The 16,652-nt window shown below is 41.7% G+C and overlaps 3 protein-coding genes across 3 annotated transcripts; 2 read left to right on the forward strand and 1 right to left on the reverse strand.

The window, feature by feature from the left end:
• Window positions 1-230: 230 nt before the first annotated feature.
• On the reverse strand, window positions 231-1,175 carry LOC118101704 (achaete-scute homolog 4). Its single transcript, XM_035147655.1, has 2 exons — window positions 1,041-1,175; window positions 231-955 (listed from the first exon to the last, which is right to left on the reverse strand). The coding sequence occupies exon 2, from the start codon at window positions 911-913 to the stop codon at window positions 395-397; it is 519 nt and encodes a 172-aa protein (XP_035003546.1). The 5' UTR covers window positions 914-955; window positions 1,041-1,175; the 3' UTR covers window positions 231-394.
• Window positions 1,176-1,563: 388 nt separating this feature from the next.
• prdm4 (PR domain containing 4) lies at window positions 1,564-8,040 on the forward strand. The gene is made up of 12 exons (XM_035147874.2): window positions 1,564-1,628; window positions 1,926-1,992; window positions 2,195-2,307; window positions 2,948-3,136; window positions 3,323-4,039; window positions 4,239-4,388; window positions 4,690-4,808; window positions 4,895-4,980; window positions 5,212-5,339; window positions 5,675-6,241; window positions 6,801-6,969; window positions 7,067-8,040. Exons 3-12 carry the CDS (start codon window positions 2,196-2,198, stop codon window positions 7,419-7,421), a joined length of 2,592 nt encoding a protein of 863 aa, XP_035003765.2. The 5' UTR covers window positions 1,564-1,628; window positions 1,926-1,992; window position 2,195; the 3' UTR covers window positions 7,422-8,040.
• A 1,217-nt stretch (window positions 8,041-9,257) lies between these two features.
• tmem209 (transmembrane protein 209) lies at window positions 9,258-16,359 on the forward strand. The gene is made up of 15 exons (XM_035147987.1): window positions 9,258-9,362; window positions 9,674-9,834; window positions 10,509-10,567; window positions 10,838-10,969; window positions 11,090-11,319; window positions 11,405-11,609; window positions 11,795-11,970; window positions 12,109-12,180; window positions 12,310-12,406; window positions 12,702-12,827; window positions 13,114-13,211; window positions 14,075-14,189; window positions 14,354-14,451; window positions 14,982-15,055; window positions 15,234-16,359. The coding sequence occupies exons 2-15, from the start codon at window positions 9,695-9,697 to the stop codon at window positions 15,286-15,288; spliced, it is 1,677 nt and encodes a 558-aa protein (XP_035003878.1). The 5' UTR covers window positions 9,258-9,362; window positions 9,674-9,694; the 3' UTR covers window positions 15,289-16,359.
• Window positions 16,360-16,652: the final 293 nt, after the last annotated feature.

Raw genomic sequence — 16,652 nt, forward strand, 5'->3', positions numbered from 1 at the left:
ATCCCACCTAGTCTTGGCTTGGTAAAGACTTAGTTCACTGAAGCAGTGTATATGTCAATAAGCAGCCAAAGCCACAGGCCTCGTTCAGGCACACAGCACCAAATCACAAACAACTTTTCATCTCAACTTTAAACTGCATTCAAATGAGCTTAAACATGATATTTCCAATGGTCACAGATGAAGGTTTATTGTTCTTTTCTTTTATTATACAACAGAAAATATTTTCTTTTTCCTTCCTCCATACGTGTAAACAAACTACATATACCCACTCAAGTTCAACAGACAGCATAAATACAAATAGGCATGTTTTATTTAATTCTGACCCTTTATTTACACTTCGGTGTTATATAATTAATACACATATTGTCATAGAAAAATTGAGTGTGTGTGAAAACTATACATTTTCTCCACTGTCACTGAGGCCAGCTTTGGATTCTCCATCACTGCTACCCTCTGTCCTCTGCGGCCGTGGCGCACGGCTTCGCTTGTCTCCAAATGTCTGCATCTCCTCCATCCCGGACACGTTAAAGTCCAGCAGGCTCTGCATGTGTTTGATATAGTCTATGGCCGCCCGCAGAGTCTCCACTTTACTCAGCCGCTTGTCCTCAAGCTCCTGCGGCAGATGCTCCCGGAGCCGCGCGTAACCCTCGTTTACGCAGCGCACCCGGTGCCGCTCCCGCTCGTTCCTCTTGCGGATGAACGCGGGCTCGAAGGAGTAATCGCACACGCCGAGGGCTCCGTGGAAGGGGAAGTAGGACAAGCGTCTGTAGGGCAACATGTGGCCGTGCACCGGGTCCAGGTATGAAGCGTCCAGGTGCAGGGGCAGCCCGAACCGGAGCGCGTCTTTGGTGTAGTGCGCACCGCTGTCCTCCATGGAGAGGCCGTGCAGAGCCAGCGGACACTTAGGGAACATGCTCCATTCACTCCTCCCGTGATCAGACAAGTTACTCAAAAACTGAAATAAAAAAGAAGATGACAGTGAGGAAGAAGTAAAATAGTTTATAAGCCAACTGTTCTGCACCAAATGATCCTGCACTCACCGCGTCAGAGTCTCCTCACAACCATGTGGCTCTTTGTGGAAGAGTCTCCTCTTGTATCTTTTATGATTAAAGATGTCTGGATTTAAAAGTCCTCTGTCTCCGAGCAGGACACCGTCAGTGGCAGCTTGTTTGTGGGGTTTTCAGGGTATACACGGCAGGGAGGGTGTGACCCGGGGCGGGGATGTAACCGTGAGTCTTCCTTCCTGCGACGATCCAAAATACAACAAATCACAAAATATGAAGACAAGGTGTCCATCCAATCAGAAACGAGCCTTGTGGCCAGTATACCTTTTATTTAGAAGTTAAAACTGTTCTGCAACATTTGTGCTTATGATTTCCTATTTTCTATAAAGATGGTAAATACAATATAATAAGAAGTTTTACATATTGCAAATGTTACTAATGTATATTATGTTATGTTATGCTGTTTTGTATTGGCTTGTATTGTATTATATTGTAATATGTTATATTATATTATATTATATTAAATGAGACCATGATCAAATGCTCCTCCACTATTTGTCGCTCTTGCGCATGCGCACTGGGGCGGTCCACTGCCATGGTCCCGTCCAGGGACGTGTTGTGCTGGTATGTTGTTGTTTTTCAGGCTTCTAACTTCTTCACTATTTAATATTTAACAACGAACTCACACCGACGGGTATAAATAAGAATGTCGCTCTTTATCAAACTGAAACCCGTCACTTTTACTTGTTTTGACGATGTATGGAGACGTAAGTTAGCAAGGCTAACGTTAGCATCGTGTTAACACTGGTTGACAGTAGCTCAGCAGTCGTTTAACACATCTCGTGTGTTTGTGCACAGGTTGTGTTATAAACATGAACTGTGCCTTTGGCTGTTTTCATACCGGATCTTTTAATTTGACAGGCGGAGTAATACACAAGCAGAATTCAGCAGAACACTGTTACTGATGGACACTAGCTGTTGAGTTCAGGTAAGCTAACGTGGCTAACACTGCCTACGTGTGTTTCTTTAGATGCTCTCATGAAAACCGAATATGAACCATGTCCTCGTGATAATCTGCTGCACCAGTTACAATATATCTGAGGCAAAGACAACATCGTGTAGTTGCAGTAAAAACAGACCTAAGATCGTGATGTAATAATGTTGTTTACTTTGTTTGGTTGTGTTTCCAGGATGAACGACATGAACCTGAGTCCTGTGGGCATGGATCAGCTCAGTGTGCCAGTGAGTGCCGGACACCTGGTTCTGCCCACGTCCCCCACACACAACCCCATCGCCACTCCAGGTATGGAAGACATGAACAGGAGGGTTGGCCCGAGACTTAATTTAGCCCAAACAAATGTTAAAAGCCTTATTCAGTCACTCACCCATTCAGAAAAGAGTGATGGTGAGACACAACACGTTCAGATTATATTGTAAACTTGCTGAAACAATTGGATCATTTAATCAATGTGTCCAGATTCCACCGGCTATATTCCTGAAATGTTTTGGAGGGGCTGCGTGTGAGAACGCAAACGTCTGAATCAGATGCCCCGCACATTTTCCAGAACTTTTCCAGCCTGCCTCTTGTAACATGTCTGATTGAGGTCACGTCAGAATGTGACAGGAAAATTCCCCGGCCAGTGAGTGTTGATGTTTCCAACATGTGACAGATGCAAAACAAAACAGAAATCCAGAAAGAATTAGTAGAAGACGCAGACACTGTTGGTTTTGCTGTAAACACAAATGCTTGATTTCCACAGCGGAATTTATACGTCATTTCCTGCCTCCTTTATTTTGCTTTTGTTGTGAATGTAAAAACTGTTTTTATAGACAATACTTTTACAATCTATAATGTGTTGTGCAATATCTTGTATAACTGCATCGTAATCTATTCTACGTTGTATTCTGCCCTCACTGATCTCATTATGGTAATTTTGGTGTAGGCATGCCAGTGGCCATCCCCAGCCTGGGTCCTTCCCTGGGCTCCCTCCCTTCTGCCCTGTCTCTGATGCTCCCCATGGGTCCACTGAGTGACAGAGGAGTGATGTGTGGCCTGCCGGAGAGGAACTACTCCTTGCCACCCCCTCCATACCCCCACTTGGAGAGCAGCTACTTCCGACACATATTACCAGGTCTGTGTGTAAAATATATAAATCATTTCTATTGAAAATCTAAAAGCAATGTATGATATTCTTGTAGTGTGGGTCCTTGTTGAATCTGGATTTAACCCAGATGCTGTTTGAAGGGTACACATTCGCATGTTGCCCTTTTGAGTTAGTGAAACATGCATGTTCATTGCCTCTCTCTTCTCTCTGTAGGTATCCTGTCTTATCTGGCAGACCGTCCACCACCTCAATACATTCATCCCAGCAGTCTTAACATGGATGGGACCCTGTCAGTGGCCAGCAACAACCCCTCCGGTCTGGACCCCTACAGTGGCCCTGGAGGCCCACTAGAGCAGGGCCTGGTGCCCATGGATTCCAGACAGGTCAGCGGGCAGGGAGACCTCCACCAGACTGGTGCTCACGAACTGGACTCCACAGGATTGGCCATGGAGTCACGTGTCAGCAGCCCCATGTCCCCTGACAGGATGGGAGAGGAGCTGGCCTCTATGGATGGAGGAAGGCAGCCTCAGCCGCATGAGGGTTTAGCTGGGGTGAACTCATCTGGTGGTGTGTTGCCTCTCCACGGGCCTCCTGTGCTTGAGCTACCCGTGGTAATGGAGCCAGATCACATGGGGGGCCGAGTTGGAAATGCTGGGGGAGGAGGACTCAGGGAGCAGCTCCACTCGAATGGGGAGATGAACTCTGGAGTTGTCAGCGTGGTGCTCACTGGCTCCATGGCCAGTCAGGGCCAGCTGGAGCCGGTGGCTCTCCATGGACACTCTGGGATGGGGCTGGAGTCGGTGAACGTGTCCCCCATCACTGCAGACGTGTCACTGGGGCCAGAAAACAACCTGGTGTTGGTGAACTCCACGTTGCAGCTCGAGGATTCTACCTCCAACAAGGAGAACATGGTCACTGCCTTCACCATCTGTGAGTTTGGATTTTAAGTCCAGAAGGAAAGGAAAGAAATCATATATGGCTACAAAGCTTTAAAGAATATTCAGAAAAAACTTACACTAAATTGAAAGTTGAAAAAATCTGTCATAGAACTAAAGTGAAATGAAGATTGTGTACAAAAAGCAAGATCTTGTTCCTGTAGTAAATTTTGTGCTGGTTTGTCGTCTCCTAGGGTGCACACTGTGCGAGCGCTCGTACACCTCAGACTGCCCAGAGCACGGCCCCGTCACCTTCATCTCTGACGCACCCATCCAAAGCCGGGCTCGCCTCTCGCTACCACGTCCGCTGTGCCTTCGCATCTCAGTGGCTGATGAACCACTTGGTAAGATAACACACCCATTTAAACACTGTGCCTGTTAGAGTAGGAAAGACCTTGGCCATTATTCTGTGGACTGATATCCGATCTATATAGTAAGGACAGAATGTGACCCCTATTCTCATTACTGCATCATTTGTGTAACTGAGTAATGTTTTATGCACACAAACATGATTATTTTAACAAAGCAAAGGCACATTAAGAATTAATTCAGAGGCCTTATATTAAGGAAATGTGAAAAAAGGGTGGTGATAAATACACAAAGTTAAGTAGACCATCATGGAAATTGCTGATGTGCCCACTGTAGGAGTTTTTGCACGAGACGTCATTCCTCCAAGGACTTGCTTTGGACCAATGGTTGGCCAGCATTGTAGCAACGTGGATCTGTCTGATTGGCCAGAAAAGGACACACCACAGATATGGAAGGTCGGTACCAGTGGCTTTTTGTTTTTAGCGTGAGATTGTCATAGTTCTAAGGAGTTGAAGATGTTGAGCCATTTTCTCTGCCGCAGATGTATCACAACAATGTGCTGGAGTTCTACATCGTGACAACAGACGAGAACGAATGCAACTGGATGATGTTTGTCCGCAAAGCAAGGTAAGAGCCAGAGTAGCAGCCGGGCTTGTATAAAATGTAAATGGTTTAACTCTAGAATCATGTACAATGTAACTGTATGGTGGGAGAGAAACCTGTGTACAGCAAAAGACCATGTAAGATACAAAAGTGCAGTTCAAGTCCCTGCCAAAATGATCAGCGTTCTGATTGTTGTCGTGTTATTTCAGTTTATCCAAGAAGTTAATTAAGTGTTCTTTATTTGTGTGTATTTAGGGCTCGTGAGGAGCAGAACCTGGTGGCGTACCCTGCCAATGGTAAACTGTTCTTCTATACAACCACAGAGATCCACCCGGACCAGGAGCTGCTCTTCTATTACAGCAGAGACTACTGCAGGAGGATGGGTGAGATGATAGATGAGTAAAAACCTCAACCTCACCCTCCCCTTCCAAACATGAAAGAGAACCTGTGGTATCCTTCAGCCTCCAAAGGTGTTTAGTTTGTCCAGTCTGAGCTACAGTAAAAACATGGCGGCTTCCGTAGAGAGGACCCGCTCCCGATGTAAATATTAAATATAAAGGGCTCATTCTAGGTACAATTTAGATAAAACGCACTAGTGAAAAAAAATGCTCAATTATATATAATAATCAATTACAAGCATTACTGACCCTTTTGTCTTTGCTAACAGCTCTTTCTGCATGTTACAGTGATACAACCGCTTACCTTTATGTCTCTTCAGGTGTTCCTCAGGTGCCTGAGGGTCAGATCTGCCAATGTGGCAAAGAGTGCTCCTCCTTCTCAGAGCTCAAGTCTCATCTCAACAGCCATAACAGCAACCACAGCCATAATCCACCTCCACACAGCCACAGCCCATCACAGCCGGACCACTCGCAACAGCAACAGCAACAGCAGCAGCAGCAGCAGCAGCAGCAAGAGCAACAACCTCAGCAACAGCAACACACTCACCAGGAAGAGAAGCTGACCAACGGGACCTCCAGCTCCTCCTCGTCACCGTGGCCCTGCCACGCTCAAGCTGCCGCACAAACAAACAGTGACAACAACAACAGCAGCAGCCGGGGCAGTGCCAATAGAAACTCTAATAACGTTAACTCCAGAGCAAGAGGGCAGGGTCACGTGCGGGAGAAGAAATTCAAGTGCAGTATGTGCTCCCGGGCTTTCATCACATCTACCAAGCTGAACGTGCACTTCATGGGACACGTGGGGATGAAACCCCACAAGTGTGAATACTGCAGCAAGGCCTTCAGCGATCCCAGCAACCTCAGGATGCACCTCAAGATTCACACAGGTACGGAGAGGAACAATGGAAGTGTAAACCGTCTGAATCACTGTATTTGAGCCGCCATATGAGCCCCATGGTTCTTCCTACGTTATTCCAACAGTTTTTTTTCTAAAGCCTTGTCTGACAACGTGCAACAGGTGTTAAGCATCACAAAAGAATAGAACATTTAAAGAGAAATTCTCAGCACACTTGAAATATTTTTAAACATTATCTTCTTAAAGGAATAGTTTAACACTTCAGATAAGAAGAACAAAACAACTGTCACATCTGTCCAATGTAGAGTGCTGCTTGGGCCACACTTGGGCGAACCTTTCTGTTTTGTGTCTGAAACTGGCCCGAGCTTGTTGTTTTCGCCAATTCCAGGCATGTGCAGTGTTAAAAAAATGAAGGTGATCACTCAACCAACTCAACTGAACCCGACCCAAGCCCAAATATAATTTCAAAGTTTTTGTCTGAGGTCACGATGGCTCCTGACGGTCTCAGGTCAGGTATCCACACTCTGGTCCAGTGAATACTTTCATTTGAAACGTGTTTTAAACTCTGCAACTCCTTTTCCGACTCACAGGTCAGAAGAACTACAGGTGCACAGTTTGTGAGAAGTCGTTCACGCAGAAATCCCACGTGGCGTCACACATGCTCATCCACACCGGAGCAGAGAAGCTCAAGTGTGACCTCTGCGAGCGGACCTTCATCAGGAAGCAGGATCTGAGACAGCACATGGTCTCTCACTCGCAGTACGTAACTTATTTATTGTTCTCTGCACAAAGCTCTGGATTGTAGTACTGCACGTTTTGTCACTGATAACTGACGCTTCATCGTTTTCTTCCACAGTGAGCGGCGGATTCAGTGCCCGAAGTGCAACAAACACTTCATCAAGACCAACCACCTGAAGAAGCACATGAACTCTCACGAAGGCCGCAGAGACTTTGTCTGCGAGAAATGCCACAAGGCTTTCCTCACCAAATACCACCTCACCCGTCACCTCAAGATATGCAAGGGGCCCAAGACGGAGCGAGCGTCCCGCAAGGAGCAGGAGTTAGATGAGGAAGAAGAGGAGGAGGAAGAGGAAGATGATGACAGCAGGGGAGGGAGGGGAGAGAGACTGAGTGACTCGGCCAATAATGAAGACTGTGGTTTAGATGTTGGAGGATATAACTCAGAAAAATCCCTGTCGCCCCCTCATTGACAACACTGTGCCTCTTGACATGTCTTGTTTATTTGTTTACTACAAAACTGATCTTTACCTCTAGGTTTTGCCAAATATCTGTTACTACAAACCTTTTTTTATAACATTAACACAATCAGTTCACTTTAATTTCCACATTTTGCATCATTAACATTAAGAAAACAGATATTTTTGTTTCTTATGAGCATAACAGTGCTTCTAAAACACTCTTCATATCATAACTAATTGTATTTCTCTAAATCTCTTTTTTCACTTAACTGAATCTGTGCAATATTATTGGTTGATGGGATTCATATTCGCTGTCATTCGATGTTAATCAGATTTTCCTGGTTCGATATATTTTCATTTGTAATTGCAGAGTAATGTCAGCTAAAATTTCTGATGCCATATATTTACATAGGAAACCTGATCATGTGTAATTTGCTCAATTGCCTTTTACTCTTTATTTATTGAAAGCATTTTTTTTATTATTATTTAAACTGTGTGAATGGAAGTGAAAACAGGAGTCTGGGCATTATTGTAAAAAGACCTCACTGTGTGAATGTTGACTAAATGTTGAAATAATGTTGTAGCTCCATCCTATCTTTTGCATAATGTAATAAATGAACTTGTTTAGCTATTTTATGTTTTTTGATATTCATATGATAGAGTTTAAAACATACATTTGAACCTTTTTGTGACCACAGTGGTTTTTATCATGTAAGCTTTGTGGTGTGGTCATAGTTAAACCAATCGTCTTCATATTCAACACATGGTCACACACGTCTCAAACCACATGGGTAATTATAAACTTTGGAGATAGCGCCTCTTGTGGCCATATATATATCTGACTACTCTGCCTGCCTCCTGTAAGCCACCTTTTATTTTTATGAATAACATCAAATTGCGTTGAGTTGTAGCAAATTTTTGCTCCTTTAGATATATTTTGCTAAATTTTGTTGTGGTTCCTTCAAAGGTGAAACTAGATAAAATTATCTGAGAGTAAAATGATTACTACAGGGTTTCAAGCCAAACGAATAAGGAACAAGTTTATTTATAATGCATTACATTTAATAATAAAACGTAATGTGTTTTTATAATACTTATTAGTTTTACAAATTAGTGTAGGTGTAAGATAAGTGTTTTGAAATAAATTTGTAGACTATTTTTCCCAATGGGCAAATCATATCATAATTTGTCATAGCAGCAGGTGCAGAGATGCAAAAATAATAAATACAAAAAATTCAAAAAATATAGTTAAATATGAATTATACAAATGATAATAGGAAGTACTGTGAAAACAAAGTATGAAATAGAAGGCAAGTAGTGTGATATACTTGTATTTACTTGGATACATGTATCTACAATATTAGTCATTAGTATTTCATTAATATATATTTCTCCAGCTGTATTAACTGTAGGTATCTATGTGATAAAAAGTGTGGGTAGATTAAGCTTTGGCTTTTTAAAATTGTAAGAGAATTAGCACTACACCTAGCACCTCCTGCTAAGGGAAGTAGATACTTATGTTTTCTCAATTCTTTATTAGGGAGAGAATGAAACAGTACACAAAAGATAATAACCACAAAAAAAACGGTGGGGCCGAGAATTTGTTACATACAAAGACATTCAAATAAATATGTATGTAATTGGTTTTAATAACCTTTTTGTTAATAGATTTATGTATCAGATTTATATATTTGTTTAACATCAGATAACAAGAATAAGTTGTTAGTACTAAATTAAAATTGATGGATAAAAAACATCTTCATGATCAAAAATATTTATCTTCTTATTCTTTCATGTAAACCAGAGATTGTAGTGCACCCCAGTCCAGCAGGTGGCGGCTATGCACTTGTACGCTGGTTTTTCAACCGCCATTAGACCAAGAAGAAGAAAATCCTGCAGCTTCCGGTTAAGTACAAATTATGCAGCGCTTCAGTTGTTATTCACTTCAGCGTGGTAAGAAATATTTAAATGAAAATGTTGACCATTTGTTCTTAAGTTGTGTCTTCTTGATAAACACTGTATTGAATGATGTATCCTATGAAAGTAAATCTAAACTCACCCAAGCGCTCCCCGCTAATTCTGTGTTTATTTGTTAGCTTGCTAATTTTAGCCCAACGTTAGCTGTGCTCTCAGTCCAGTTGTTGTCAGGCCACACAGTCGCTCCTCACATCGGGTTGAAGAGCAGCAGCTCAACAGGCCGCGTGTCAGTGACTCTATTCAGTGGGTTGTCTCGTCTCACGGCGTTTGTCTCCTCCGTGTCTCAGCCTGAGCAGACAGGTGGCGCCATGTTGACCCCACAGAAGGAGGGGATGCCCAGTATGATCGACAGCGCGCTGAGGATGAGGAGAGAGGAGCAGGCTCGACAGGTGGTCCTCGCCTGGGCTGTGCTCAACGTGTCTCTGGCTGGGATGATTTACACTGAGATGTGAGTCCCGCGTTACTCCTCAAACACTCAACACATTCAACCGCAGCACTGCAGATCCATGTAGCAGCTTCTATATCGTACATGGACTTTAGGGAGAAGTTGGACCAGAGTCTAGACTAAGTGTTGGCTGGTGGTGGAGGAAATACCTCTGTGTTTACTTTAGGAAAATACACTACATACAGGATCACAGATAAACAAACAAGGAACGCTTTAGATAATCAGGGCCCTTTTGTCAATGAATTTACAAGATTTATCTCATATTGGATGAGTCCGGGTAAAGTTTATTGAAGCTGAATCTTGAATACATAGATGGATATAGATGTACTATATAGATGAAGAGAGCATTATGAATCTTGAATATTTAGGTATGTTTTTCACAATCTATGTAATAGAAGTTTATGTAAGGTAATTCTTTTTTATTATTTTAACATTTGTTTGTTCATTTTATATAAAATATGTCATAACATTACAACATGTACATGAGTTAATTTCATTTAATATTTTTTCTATAAACTTTTGATAGAATAAGAAATGTAAGTTGGTTTACATTCATTAAAGTCCTTTCTTGCAGACTAATATAAGTAATTGTTTGTAATGTAGCACTGATTTACGTTCCCTCCATCTCTCATCTCTCAGGCTGATGATGGATGTGTGTCTTTCTTTTTATCTCTCAGGTCGGGAAAATTGCTAAGCCGATACTATAACATCACGTACTGGCCCATTTGGTACATTGGTGAGGTCCCACAACACTTTCATTTATTATAAGTTTGCTGTTGGTATAAAGTCATAAAATATCTCAGTATAAGTTGTAATAGCAAAAAAGCATGAATAACTAAAAGAGTACTCTCTTATATCATCAGACCTAAAATCTTAAACAGTAGAGTAGGTCTACTATCAACGCCCAGGGTTTTTATATCAGACACTGAAATTTAACCTGACTATTTACACTTTGTCACAGGAGACCCTCAATGATATGTCTTATTTTTTCTCTTTTCCTTCACAGAACTGGTGCTAGCCTCCCTCTTTAGCCTCAATGCTCTTTTTGATTTCTGGAAATATTTCAAATACACCATGGCTCCATCCACCATTGCTGTGTCCCCCCATCAGCATCGTCTCCTGGGGCTGAGGAACACAAGTAAGGATTTTTTTTTTTTACCAACAGACCTTTAATACTTCAGTCCTTTTGCTTTATTGCCATTTCATGCATGTACATGGACTCATTAAGTACCATCAATGTTGTCTGGCTGTCTTGCAGGTATTCAGGCCTCTCCGCCACAGAAGCCAGAAAAAAAGGAGACCCCGGCTCCAGACCAGTCATCTCCCCTGCAGGGGCAGAGCGTGCTGAGTTTCAGCCCCTCTCGACCAGCCACCACCAGCCCCAAGTTCTCCCCCAGTTGTGTACCTGGATACAGCCCTCCCCTCGGCAGTCCGTCCACCCCAAACAGCGCAGGGGGACCCTTTTCCCCCTCTGTGGCCTTTGGAAAGGTACGTTCATCACGGCACTAATATAGAGTGTAGGATAATCTCAAGTACATTTCGATAACTCCATATTCTGTTATTTCTGTCTCAGGTGTTGAACTACAGCCCCTCCCCTTGTTCCTCTCCCTACCCTAGCAGCATTGGTCCAGCAGAGGGCTCCAGCCTGAGGGCTCGATACCGCACTTCACCCTCAGTGTTTAACTCCCCAGGAAGCAAGGAGGACTACATGGAGGATCTGAAAAGTCTGGAGAGGTTCCTCCGCACAGAAGAGGAGAAGGGGCACCGCAGCCAACTAGGTAGAGCTTTGTAGGAACTCCACTGCAATAACTAAATGTTTTTTGTACTGGTATATGAGTCTGACCAAGGAATTGCTTTTAAATATGATTTAGTAATAAAGACCAGTTATTTTCTCCAAATGTGGATGTATATCGTAAAGAAATAAAACCTTTCAACTAAAGTGTTTAACTGATGCCCTGTGTAGGAAGTCCAGAGTCTGTGTCTCCGAACCACAGTCCAACATTTTGGAACTACAACCGCTCTGTGGGGGATTATGCTCAGAGTTTGAGGAAATTCCTGTACCAGCCAGCCTGCCGCTCTCTGGCCCCGTCTGCCCACAAGGATGAGACAGACCTGGGTTCCAAACAGGCTGCAGAGGAGGTCTGTACTTTATCATCGTATGGGAACCTGTGTGATATCTTAATAACAAAAATGTTGTTTGGTGTCTAAGTCTGTTGGTGACAGAGTGGTATGTATGTTTAGCATGAATTTACATCTTTCTCCCTTCCTGTTACGTAGGTGTGGGCCAGAATCACAACCAGTCGCCCGGTAGTGGACCGCATCGACAGCTGCACAGCCAAGCTTAGGAATGTGAGTTTCACACACACACACATATATATATATACACGTTGAAGACACTTAATTTACGGTCACTTTAAAAACACACAGAAATATTGCATAAATTATATTTGTGTTAAGAAGTATTTGTTTGTTTTGCAGTGGATAAGTGACACAATCTTGGTCCCTCTGGTGAAGGAAATAGACTCTGTGAACAGCCAGCTCAGGAGGATGGGCTGCCCTGAGCTCCAGATAGGAGGTAAAACATCTGCAGAGAACATGGATCATGGCAAATATATGAATGATAAACTGCTGCGGTATATACGGGACGAAAGAAGGAAAATCAGTGTTAAACCATGTAGTAATTCAGAAATCTGATTACTCAACGTGACAAATTGATATGCAATTGATTTTCTTCTAATGAGACAGAGCGCATGGATATCTAAATGAACATGCAAAGTTTATTTAGAAAACTATTACACAATTACAATTTTATACAGTGCTTTTCTTCTTCATTTTGGAGTCTCACTAGTTTTGCTCCCTTCCTCCACCAGAGGCCAGTATAAGCAGCCTGAAACAGGCAGCGGTGATGAAAGCCTCGTCCATCCCCACCATGAACTCTATTGTCCAGTACCTGGACATCACACCCAACCAGGAATATCTCGTGGAACAGATAAAAGGTACGTTTAACTATAAAGATTGCTGATGTGTGTTGATGTGCCTAAAGTCCCTTTGACTAATATGCTGTCGTGTGCAATTGTGTATATGTCTGTTACATTTATTTCTTATGTACAGTGAAAGCCACAAGTACTTAGATCGTTTGCTTTTTGTTATTCAGGCTCAGATGTAATTGGACATTTGGCGACTAAATGTTTTATGTGCAGGTTTATGTTTGTTTCTGTGTTAGTCCATGAATTAAAGAGATTGATGTGTGTGGATGTATGTAAATCTGTTCTGTCCTGTTAGAGCTGGCTCACAGCGGCTGCATGAGCTCCTTCCGTTGGAACAGGGGTGGAGATCTGAAGAACAGGAAGTGGGACACAGACCTCCCCACTGACTGTGCTGTGAGTACACACACGCAAAGACACACACATTTACAGATCTAGTAAGTTGCTAAGTTATTTTAGTCACTTCACAGGATCAGCTGAGGTTTATTTTTGTTATCACTTAATCTACTTATCATTTTCTTGATAAATTGATTGTTTGGCCTCTAAAATGTTAATATTATTCCAATTGAAAGTTTCCAGAGACCAAGGTGATTTCTTTAGATGCCTTGTTTTTTCTGACCTTGTGTGAAAACTCGAACTCATAAGATCCTAAGAAAACAAAAAAAACTACATCTTATTACTGAAACCAGCAATTTCCTTTAAAACATTTTTTTATGAAATCTTTTTTTGTACTAAATCTAATCAATTAGCAAATGTGTTGATTCATTTTATGCTGGTTAAATAATCAATGAATTCATCTTAAAGCATAGAGGTCTCACTATCTCTATTGAATGCACAGGATGAGGCTTGGTTGGATTGATGCCTTTCGGCTGATGTTTTTTCTTTTTCAAGATTCAGGAATATAAAATTGAATTATTTACTTATAGTTATTCATTTCACTTGCAACTGTGAAAAATCCAAACAGTCTTATTTTTTTCCTGTCAACAGAAGGACAATGACTGGGGTTAAAAAAAGACCAAAAACAAATATGAAAAAGAAAACGTGCTCTGCAGGTTGGGATTAGACAACAAAACATACAAATGACCATTACACTATGAAAGTCGCTGTGACCTTCATTGGGTCTGTTGACTGCGGGGTCTCTGCTCCAGTTGTTACATTTACAGTCTGGGTGACTCCCTTGTAAAGTACCTTACACTGATCAATACATGCCTAATATTTAGCCCCTATAGTCAGGTCACTGTGTTTGTCTGTTCCCTCAGATCCTCATGCACATGTTCTGCACATACTTGGACTCCAGACTACCCCCTCATCCAAAGTATCCAGACGGGAAAACGTTCACTTCACAGCACTTCAGCCACACCCCAGACAAACCTGGTAAATACACATAAACGCACATGAAGGAAGAACAATCAAAGATTTGTGATTTCCTGTGTATGCTTCTTATCTTTGATACATCGCATCTACTTGCTTTTCATTATGTTATACTTCACCTACTCGCAGAGTTTCAGTTTTTGTGCCCTTTTTATACCTCTTTGTAGATGTAACCAAAGAGAACCTCTTCTGCGTCCACCAAAGCAGCACCACTCCTCCTCACTACCAGCTCATCTACCAGGGACACATCTACAGTCTACCCAAGGTAAGAGACAAACACTCAAGCTGTTTTCAGACATGAACTTTGCCTTTCTCACATATAAAGAACACAGCAGGAGATAGTCAGGGGTCAGACACGTTCACAACACCTGGAAAATGTCTGGAACAAGGAAGCAGGACATGATGTTAAAATTCCACTGCTTACATGTCTGAAAGCACCTTCTGTGTTCTCACTCTGAAATTATTTCTTTATTTTTCAGTCTCTTGGAAAACTGTTTTTGTTATGCCTTTATCTTATTTTGAGATTTGCGTTCAGACGATATCTTTAAATGCCAAAGTGTGATTTTATGACTTTTGGCTAAAGAACAAACTGAACTGAAACCCACACTGAAACATTTTGTGTTTGCTGTCTAGATTGTCCGCCTCTTCATTACAAGACAAGTTATCAACTACATGCACTGTATGACTGCTGTAAATCTTAGAACAGACATGTCATTCATAAACAGTTCAGGGTGTGTTGCTCTGCAGAAAAACTTTGACTGCAGCAATCTGAACCCACCTTGATTTCTATCATAGGGCCGGAACAACCTGTTCCATACGATCCTCATGTTTCTCTATGTCATCAAGGCCAAGGAGTCAGGGATGCTGGGGTGAGTAATTCTACTGCTGAAATCCTATAAATAGCCAGCTTGCCAAAAAGTAGGGAATTATTTAATATTGATTTGTTTTCACCAAAAGGTCAGATTGCTTTTTGTTTGAAAGTATTGGTTTGACTCTGCTTGGCTTCTGAAGGATGGATAATTAAACTACCTTTCATATTTTCTTCAGGAGAGTAAATCTTGGCCTCTCTGGTGTGAACATCCTGTGGATATTTGAAGACTGATTTACAAGCAACAAAGGAAAAATGCAATTGGGTGTTATTTTTTCTTCTCTGTGCTGCCTACACTGGTTGGAATATTCACCTTAACGTAAGGACTGCTCTTTAAGGGACACATGGGGGTGGAAAAAGCGCTTCTCTTTGACAATAAATGCATATTTTTGGACAGTTTCACAATTTTTATCTACACATTGGTAGCATAATGTATTTTCATTGATGCAATACTGTAACACCACAGTGTGCTTATGATACAATCCATAGTTGCATTTTTAACATTGTTTGGGTTTCTGATTTTGTTTATTTGAGAATGCACCAGCATTGTAGCCTTGTGAAAAATATACCTCATAACAGGTGGATTGCAAAGGGTTACAGCCCATTCAGCTTGAATGTAAATACAGTGTGTTTGGACTTAGTTCTTCAGCATCAGTAACATTTTGCAGCTAGTATGCAGCTTTTTCTTGTTTGTTTATTTTCTAATCTGTTGTAGAATGAATGACTGCAGTAATGGACATTCCCCCGACATGTGCTTGAAGTTACTTGTAAAAAATGGACCTGTTCAAAATGCAACAACGCTCCAATAATGTAATTATTGGAGTTTTTCTTGGTCACAAATTTTTGTCCGTGCACATTATTATGTTCAGTGTTCATTTTAATTGTGACGGAGAACAAATGAGAAGCCTCTGGCTGCATGTCTTCTATAAAGGAGCTGTGAGTGCCATTTATCCTGACCTGTCATCAGCCATTTATTAAATTTAATACTTTTACATGTTTGCTTGGTTTCAATGATGCTATTTTACAACTGTCACCTGAGACATGAAAATAAAATTTAGATATATAAAAAAAACTTCGATTTAGTTTTTTTTACCACCGCTAAATGCAGATTTTCTGACCATCATGGGCATCCACTTGGTGTCAGTGTAATCCCTTTTTACTTTTTTACATAATATGACCTTACTCCTGGTCCCATTTTCTCTAATGTCACTGCACATCCCCTGCACTGTAATATTCTGATGCTGTGTGTTGTGCAGGTAGATCCAGTGACGTACAAGTTCTGATAATAAAATGATTCTGGGTCAACGTTGGTTGAGTGTGTGAGTTTCATTGGGAATTGGTAAAGTAACAGGATGCCCTTCAAAAAAGTGCAATATTAAAAGTGATTTAAGTTAATTAAGAACCTAAATATGTGAAATTGGGAGTTGAGGATATATAAATGAAATGATGTTTAACGGGAGATGTAGAAAGATGTGATTGCTCTGTGAGCAGACCGCATTATGTGGCATGGGCCGTGTTTGTTTTGTAGTTTAACGTTGCCATTTTTATTATGAACTTCACTTCCCATGATGCATTCCGCAGCGCAGCTTTACCTGCAT

Source organism: Hippoglossus stenolepis, chromosome 22 (assembly GCF_022539355.2).
Source record: "Hippoglossus stenolepis isolate QCI-W04-F060 chromosome 22, HSTE1.2, whole genome shotgun sequence".
NCBI lineage: Eukaryota > Metazoa > Chordata > Actinopteri > Pleuronectiformes > Pleuronectidae > Hippoglossus > Hippoglossus stenolepis.

Bases quoted from the DNA above. Each gene is read 5' to 3' on its own strand.
- LOC118101704 (XM_035147655.1), bottom strand. From the start codon at position 913: ATGTTCCCTAAGTGTCCGCTGGCTCTGCACGGCCTCTCCATGGAGGAC.
- prdm4 (XM_035147874.2), top strand. From the start codon at position 2,196: ATGAACGACATGAACCTGAGTCCTGTGGGCATGGATCAGCTCAGTGTG. The intron at 4,040-4,238 runs GTGAGTTTGGAT...GTCGTCTCCTAG, and splicing joins GGTCACTGCCTTCACCATCT to GGTGCACACTGTGCGAGCGC. The intron at 6,970-7,066 runs GTACGTAACTTA...TTTCTTCCACAG, and splicing joins CACATGGTCTCTCACTCGCA to TGAGCGGCGGATTCAGTGCC.
- tmem209 (XM_035147987.1), top strand. From the start codon at position 9,695: ATGTTGACCCCACAGAAGGAGGGGATGCCCAGTATGATCGACAGCGCG. The intron at 11,971-12,108 runs GTCTGTACTTTA...CCTGTTACGTAG, and splicing joins CCAAACAGGCTGCAGAGGAG to GTGTGGGCCAGAATCACAAC. The intron at 14,190-14,353 runs GTAAATACACAT...ACCTCTTTGTAG, and splicing joins CCACACCCCAGACAAACCTG to ATGTAACCAAAGAGAACCTC.